General features: G+C 38.0%; 1 protein-coding gene across 1 annotated transcript; it reads right to left on the bottom strand.

The window, feature by feature from the left end:
* Positions 1 to 1,300: 1,300 nt before the first annotated feature.
* LOC118740506 (V-type proton ATPase catalytic subunit A-like) lies at positions 1,301 to 6,179 on the bottom strand. Its single transcript, XM_036472064.1, has 3 exons — positions 5,487 to 6,179; positions 1,854 to 2,831; positions 1,301 to 1,789 (listed from the first exon to the last, which is right to left on the bottom strand). The coding sequence occupies exons 1-3, from the start codon at positions 6,168 to 6,170 to the stop codon at positions 1,697 to 1,699; spliced, it is 1,755 nt and encodes a 584-aa protein (XP_036327957.1). The 5' UTR covers positions 6,171 to 6,179; the 3' UTR covers positions 1,301 to 1,696.
* Positions 6,180 to 8,352: the final 2,173 nt, after the last annotated feature.

The raw sequence follows: 8,352 nt of genomic DNA, 5'->3' as shown, positions 1-8,352 counted from the left end.
GTCCACGGTTGCATTTCAAACATAAAAAAATTTTATAGAATTTTTAAAATTCTTTCGGATGGCCAAAAACAGGATATACATGTATATTTCTTGTTGTTCTGACTTTCTTTAACATACATTTCAATTTCTTCATCGTACTAGCTGTCGGGTTTCTTAAATCGACTCTGGTTGCAATTGCATTCCGATTGCGAATACCATTTTTTTCAGCCGAATTAAGTTCAAATCATTGGAATTAACTAAAGTAATTATATCAACAATTATTTACTTCCTTTTTTCATAAAAAAATCGCTCGTGTGTATAAATTTTTAAATTTAACGAACTAATTTATTCAAATTATTGTAGACAAAAATGCAACCATGCGCCACAACCACATGTTTTTCGTGTTTGCAAATTCTTGCTGGCAAAATTTTTTCCAGCAAGAATTTGCAACTTCTCTCCAAGAGAACTGTCACTTTGCTCTCACAATTTTTGAGTGTTGGATAATTTTTTGGTCTGCACGAACGCGATTTGGGCAAAAATCGTGATAATTCCTACAAATTCGTACAAATTTTTTGCTCGACGAACAAACCTAATATCAAGTATTACAGCTCTGCCGTGTACGGCAGTGCATTATTTTTCAAGTTCATTGGTTGCTCACGATTTCTAGAACCTCGTTTACGCAAATTTGTCAATCAAGTAATTAAAGATAATTCATATTATGCGCATTCGGAAAATATCTTGTTATCAATGTTGTTTGATGACAGCAAAGAAAAGCGCGACTGTGCCATCAAGAAAATTCTACGCTATCGAACCGATGTTGACGAGCCAATGGAACTTAGAGTTTATAAAAAACCAGATATAAACTTTAATTGCACAAGTTATACGGAAATGATCAATTTGAATGATATAAATATCGTATTTGAACCACCATTCACGCGAAGCATTCCGTACGATACATTTTACATACCGTTCAATGATCCAAAAATTCCATCACACATACAAGGAACGGAACGACATGTAATGCAATTCTCTTGCGTCCGCCTTCTTTCCTGACTTGAGAATGATCTTCTGCTGTCATCAAATTGGTCAGTGACACGTCCTAGCTTTTTCAGAATCTGCATGAATATTCCGTTCGGTCTTAACGCCTTATATGACAGCTGCATTTGCCTCTCTTGAGTACACCATATTCATGTGTCTCGTATGCGGAGCTTGTGTGCTTTAGCATACAGCGGCAGAGTTTGTTCCCTTCAGATGTAAAATTAATCGCCGTCTGTAAGTAAGGGCGACATTGTTTTTTTTGAGCTGTAAAGGTCACCCACGATCCTGGTAGGAGCATCTTCATTGATGGTGCGAAACGTGGAGTCTCTTCGGAAAACTTTGTACTCGTTCTGACTCTGGGGGCTTGAATCGAAATGGAGTTTGGTTTCCTGAACTGCTGCGACTATGATAACCCCCTCCGGTTTTTATCGATGCTGCACCAAACGGGGCTTTGTCACTTTTTATCACAGTCAATGGTCAAATCCTCTGCGAAAGTTGTTGTCATTCCAGCTTGTGCGTCCTCCGAACTTTTAGCAAGCTACCACGAATTTAATACTAAATTTAGGATACAGATTTTTTATTCCGACTCTCTATTATATTCTACTAAACGGTTACTTCAAAATAACAGATAAGGCATTATGCATTAAAAAAAAATAACAACAACGATTACCAAAATAATTTATTCCAACAGGCGACTGAATGCATACTGCATTTCATCATTCAGTCTTTTATAACCACTCTTGATTCTTCGTTCTCCCTCTTTTTGTGGGTCCTAACAAGGAAAGAAAATACATCGTCCATTATATCTCCTTTACTTTAATGTAATTCGTACTCACCTTGAATTTCATCGATGACAACTCGTACAGTATATTTCCCATTTCTTGGCGTATCTCATTCCATGTAACACGATTCTCTCCTGTTGTTGTTGATTCGATAGCATTGCGTGATAAGTCGTAGAAAGTTATTATATTCTTGAGCATGCCCACAGTCTTGTAGAAAGGACAATAATGATTATACGACGAATAGGAATTTTGTTGCATAAAATCGTCTTTAAGCAGCTTTGCCACCTCCAGCGTCAATTTATCCGTTTCGGCTAGTGACGCTTTTCCTACTAGCTGCACAATTTCTGAGAGATCCTCTTCTTCTTGCAGTATTTCCCGTACTTTTATGCGCAGAGCAACAAATCCTGGGAAATTTTCCTCGTAATATTCATCCAGTGCGCGCATATACTTTGAATACGAAATCAACCAGTTGACAGAGGGAAAATGTTTACGTTGCGCTAATTTCTTATCTAAGCCCCAAAACACTTGCACAATACTGAGTGTAGCTGAGGTGACAGGATCTGAGAAATCACCACCAGGTGGCGATACAGCACCGACAATGGAAACGGAACCTTCACGCTCGGGATTACCCAAAGTTTTTACGCGACCAGCACGCTCGTAAAAGGAGGCCAGTCGTGCACCCAAGTAGGCTGGGTAGCCAGAATCGGCAGGCATTTCAGCTAAACGACCTGAAATTTCACGCAGAGCCTCAGCCCAACGGGAGGTGGAATCAGCCATCATAGATACATTGTAACCCATATCACGGAAGTATTCAGACAGTGTGATACCAGTGTAAATAGAAGCTTCACGAGCAGCGACAGGCATGTTGGAGGTGTTGGCGACCAAAGCGGTACGCTTCATGATGGACTCGGTAACACCATCAATTTCAACAGACAATGCGGGGAAATCACGCAATACTTCAGCCATCTCGTTACCGCGCTCACCACAGCCGACATAAATAATGACATCAGAATTGGAGTATTTGGATAAAGCCTGGAAAGGCGAAGGGAGTTCACTCTAACTCTGCTTAAAAGTTGCTGAGATCACAAGGGTTTTCAGAATTGAAAAACTTACGAGATGTTTCTAAGGTTGCTGCGCTTTACGCAATTCTCTGAATAAATAACTTTTTGTTTAAAAGTTAAGAAGAAAATTCTTTACAAATTAACTCGGGTAATATTAGTTGCGCTCCAGATGCTTCACGATTTGCAGATTTTTACAGGAAGCCGTTCCAGGTGTAACGGAGAAAACAGTTGTTCCTGCAAATCCTGTAAAACCTGCAAATCGTGAAGCATCTGAAACGCAACTATTACCTGTTATGCTTCAGGAAGCCTTTAAGGTGGTTTTTCCGATTTTGATACCAATTTTTAGAGGTCGCCTAAAACTGAATCACGCCCAGCTTAGCTGGAGGATAATTTAAGTGTTTTTTATTCCTAAAGCGAGAAAACGTGGTCGCAACAATTGTACACAAGGCGTTTGAGATGCCATTAGTTCTGCATATTATGAACAAGAGGTAAAAGGAAAATCGACGAATACTCGTCCTTCATGAAGTGGTTCCCACGAATGGGAACTCGCTCTACCTCATACAGTTAACTATGCATCCTTCCTTTATAAATATTGAGGACGCCTTTAATAATTTCAGTACAGATTCTATACGTGGTGGCTTATGCCGACGATGTAACCATACTAGCATCGGCCAATTTACTTCGGTTATAAGCGAAATTATGGAGTACACCCTAAAGAAAGTCGATTCTTGTGCTATATTCGGCCAATGTGAATTCGAAGCAAAATAGCCTGAAGCGAGTTATGTATGTACAAATAAGACAAAATTGCCCAATCACACGCAACCTAAATTCAAGTGGACACCGCTGGATCTTCCTCAAAGGTGTACATATCTTAGATTTTGTCTTTATTCCAACTTTAGTTGGAGGCTCAGCACTGAGGAGCAAGCAAGCATAGGTAATAGTTGGGATATTGAAGCCAATGTTTGTGCACTCGATCTACACGCCAATAGTCTGAGCCAGGGACCGAAAATAAAATTCTTAGTGCTTTGAGGGAATGGGTGTCCTTACAATTGGATCTAAGATTATTTTAAAGCAATGTGAACAATCTGAAGCTATTATTTCGCCCATCGGACCACGTAAACATATTCCAGGCAGAAGCGTTTGCGAGCTTTTGGGTCGCCATTTGTTGAGGACTGTAAGAGGCGAGAGGAGGTTTGGTCTCAATTTCTGTTCGATTCGAAATCAGTCTAACACGGGTCTCGGGACATCAGAGTCATAAACGGTAATGAAATAATGGATGAACTAGCGAGGTGTAGCTCTGTATTGGCGTCTCGCTTAGGGAAATAAAAAGCCGGAAAATAACAAAATTTACCATTCGAAAGTTATGCAGAGTTGCGGTTTTAAAGGATCTTCGAGAATTACTAGCCCGATCTGGAATACCTACGGCCCTCTTAAAACCAAGGCTGTCCTAGGAATGAGCAAGAAAAATACCTACCAATTCACGGCTGTCTCCACAAGACACCGCTTCGTGGGTGATTGGGCTAAAAGGATCGGCATACCTTTCAACAGGTTCTGCCGCAGCTGTAAGTATCCGCGCCCAAAGGAAGACATTTTAACACCTTCTCTTCGAGTTCCCAGCTCTTACAAGAGCGAGGCTAAGCACATTGCAGAATATTTTATAATTATATACTTAAACATTAGGATAAGTTGGAGAACGCTTCACCTCGAAAATTCTTTGTATGTGCAGGTAAATACCAGCGTGATTGACTCAGTTTTTCCGAACCGGTTGCCACCGTTTTTTTTAATATCTATTCAATGTTTTTTTCCCTACTTGACCTTCAAATGAACTCGAACTCGGATTCGCATTCAGCGCGTCGAATAACATAGGGATATAGAGGTTTGGTTCAATATGCAGAAACTTTTTTTTTTGTAAACTTGAGTTTTATTTTCTCACTTAAGAATAATAATCATTAAAAAAAACTCAAAAGCTATAACAGCGTGATTTCCGACGTATCCTTTTCAGAGGTGGCGACACCGTAATAAAAGGATTAAGTCCCATAATGTTCAGGTCAATTCAGTAGATTGCGTCTGTACGGCCTTTTCGATTTTATAAACAATCATTATTTTTAAGTGGAAAAACAAAACTCACTAATAATTTGTATCTCGAGCGAAAAAATAAAAATCACAACATAATCAGTATTTGTGAACAAAAAATAAAAATAAATAATAATAATTTCCGTTGAACGAAAAATAAAAACTTAATTATAATTATTATTGTTTTTAAATGAAAAAATATTTAAATATCATTAAGTAATGATTAAATGTTGATTTCAATTATTTTACTCATAATGATTACCATCCCTGTTTTATTGTAATTTTTGGTCATGACTTTATACTAACTTGTGAATTTTCACTGTAAGAAAACTATGTGAAATAAAACCGTTTTATCCGGTTTTTTCTTAATTTTTTTTTTGCAATTTTTTCGATTAACCCGAAAACCGGTTTTTAAAAAAGGCGAATGATCGAACACTCTCGTAAATACATACTTTTTATGTTTACAAGATTTTCGAATTAAACGATGCCTTGTCAAGCAGCAAATTTACCTTTTCCCTGAGATAGTTTACCTTTATATAGCTAAAACATTTACCTGTGATATAACGGTTTTTCCACAACCAAACGCACCCGGAATGGCAGTTGTTCCGCCCAAGGCACAGGGAAAAAGTGAATCCAGCACACGTTGTCCGGTCAGCAATGGGTGATTGCAAGGCAGCTTTTCTATAACAGGCCGTGGTTGACGTACTGGCCAAACTTGCAACATGCTGTGCTTAGTCACAACACCATCAAACTCAGTCTCGAGTACAATATCATCAACCGTGTACTGACCGGCGGGCGCTATATACTTCACAGTACCTCTTGCACGTGGATTCAATAGTATCTTATGATTTACTAATGTGTTCTCTTGTACTGTGCCATAAATATCACCGCCAGTTAAATGCGATCCTGCGACAATCTTTTTTGCTGGCTCAAATTGCCAGGATATATCACGCGATAAACTTTTAACATTTACACCCTTAGGAATGTAAATAGATTTGGTGAGTTCGTTTATGCTTCGCAGCGGGCGTTGTATGCCGTCAAAGATGCTGCCCATTATACCGGGTCCCAATTCCACCGAGAGCGGTTTACCCGTTTTTAGCACAGGATCACCAACTGTAATACCTGAAGTTTCTTCATACACCTGTATTGTAGCCATTTCACCTTCAAGCCGTATAATTTCACCCACAAGTTCAAAGTAACCGACACGTACCAATTCGTACATGGCTGAACCGGACATATTCTCAGCGGTAACGACTAAGGAAATGTAAGCAAAAACAAGGGGGAAATACTCCATTGTTCATACATACATATATTTTAAGCGATAAATGAACATTTACCAGGTCCCGAAACTCCAAATACACGTCCATAACTGGTTTCACCTACTTCGATACGCCTCGTATCCTCCTCGCTTGGTGTCTTTTTTGGAGTTTCTTCACATATACATTCGGGAGGAGGTGCTACGCATCTACACTGGTTTTCAACGGGTATTTATCCATAACAAGTGCACCACTCTGACGACATACCGAAAAAATTTATATTCTTAATAATTTATTTCAATTTTTTTCTTATTTCCGCCAACGCCTTACGTTTTAATTTTTTGATTTTTATGAAAAAAGGAATGTCATTTTCGTAATTGGAATTTTATGGCGATTGTGGACATGGTACAATAAAAACAGGTAGAAGCCAAATTGACATCAAACCCATGATAAAAATATAGTAAGGTAGAACCGCTGAGAGTCACTTTTAAGATTCTTGACGTTTCCAAACAATTTAATTTTTAAATTTACTCACAAACTCACACACACATTTTCATTTTCAATCTCAAGCAACAACAATTTCGAACAATTTCAATGTTTTATTTTCACTTTTATATGATTTTAAAATGTTGGCAAACTTCAAAAAAAAATCATGGCCGACAAATTGAGAGAACGGTTATACCTTGCTATGTTTTTATCATGATCAAACCTACAAAAGTCAAAGTTTTCGGGAGAGTAAAAATAAAAATGAGCGTGTGTAAGGAAAAATAAAAAAATACATTTCGCTGGTTGACGTTTTTGAGTAAATTTGAAATTTTGTTTCTATTTATTTATTTTTCTTTAGTTAAAATTTCTTAATTTGTATGTGGTTTTATGTTTTTAATTTATGAGTTGCAGTGTTGTTGGGGGGACTTTCCGGCATAAGGGTCATAGGAACAGCACTTGGCATCAAACGTGCCTTTCCTGTACCTCCCGGTGCATTTATGAAATCTGCTGCTTTAAAATGTTTAACGCACAGCAAGGCATTTCGCTGCAGCTCTGGCCCAGAGCTGCTTTCGCAACGCTCTTTACGCGAAGGACATTGAGGCACGTTAAATGGTATCTGCTTCATATTTAACACCACATAAAAAACAACGCTTCGGTGTTGCATTTTTAACACATACATTAAGTATAAACTGCACAACACTACAAAAATTCAAATGTTAATTAAAATTTGTTATTAACGAACATTCAAAAAAAAAAAACAACGATATGACATTCAAAGCGTAACGAAATATAGGAAATAAAAGAAAAACAAGTTGAAGTTTAAAGGTTTGGTTCTCATGAGAGCAACGTCATTTTGGCTTCTACCTGTATTTATGTGCCTTGATTGTGGATATGATTTTATATTATTAAATTTCGTCGAAACCCTGTGTCCAGATACACACTTATAAGGCGTTTAGATACATGACTCATGAATTTAGGTTTAGATACACCACCAAAATAGAAAAAATAATTTAAAATAAAAAAGAATTTTCTCTATCTACTCAACAAATTTGTGTTGTGTGTCTTGTTGTTGTTGCACAAAAATTTTACGCCACTTTCGAATAGCAGATGATATTTTATAAGAAGGGAGCGGCATGAGGAGCAGCTTTATACGAAGAACAAAGGTTTGTTTTGTATATCAGTAGCCCGTTTCTGTAACTTTTCTCTACCGATTATTTCTCTACTGGTAGAGAAAATCCGTCACTCTCACCTACTAATTAGCAGTAGAGAACAGGGCGGCGAATTCATATCTCAATTCGCCTTGGTAGAGAATTGTTACAGAAACGAGCTACAGGTTCGAGTGCGTATAAGAAGATGTTTTTGAAGTAGCTGAAGCTTGTCGTGGACATCACATCGCTGACCCACCGTGTACCGTATATACTATCCAACTCGCCTAGGAAGTTGCTCAATTAGTTGGAGTGTGTTTTATGGTGGCAAACAAGCCAAAATTGCTTGCTAGGAACAAATGTGTGTCCTCTTCTAAGGAACTTTAAAGAAATCGCTGTTTTGGTGGTATTGAAGTGCCCGCAGAAAGCAACATGTAGTATTCCGGAGGTTAACAATCGACGCGATTGGTAATTTTTGTGGTGAGTAAGCCGTTGTAGATAAGGCATAAGCGTTTTTCATAATCTTTTTTTT

Source organism: Rhagoletis pomonella, unplaced genomic scaffold (genome assembly GCF_013731165.1).
Source record: "Rhagoletis pomonella isolate Grant_MI unplaced genomic scaffold, Rhpom_1.0 Rhpom_scaffold_00006, whole genome shotgun sequence".
Lineage (NCBI taxonomy): Eukaryota > Metazoa > Arthropoda > Insecta > Diptera > Tephritidae > Rhagoletis > Rhagoletis pomonella.
The sequence above is the reverse complement of the archived record's forward strand: the minus strand, read 5'-3'. Positions and strand labels throughout refer to the sequence as shown.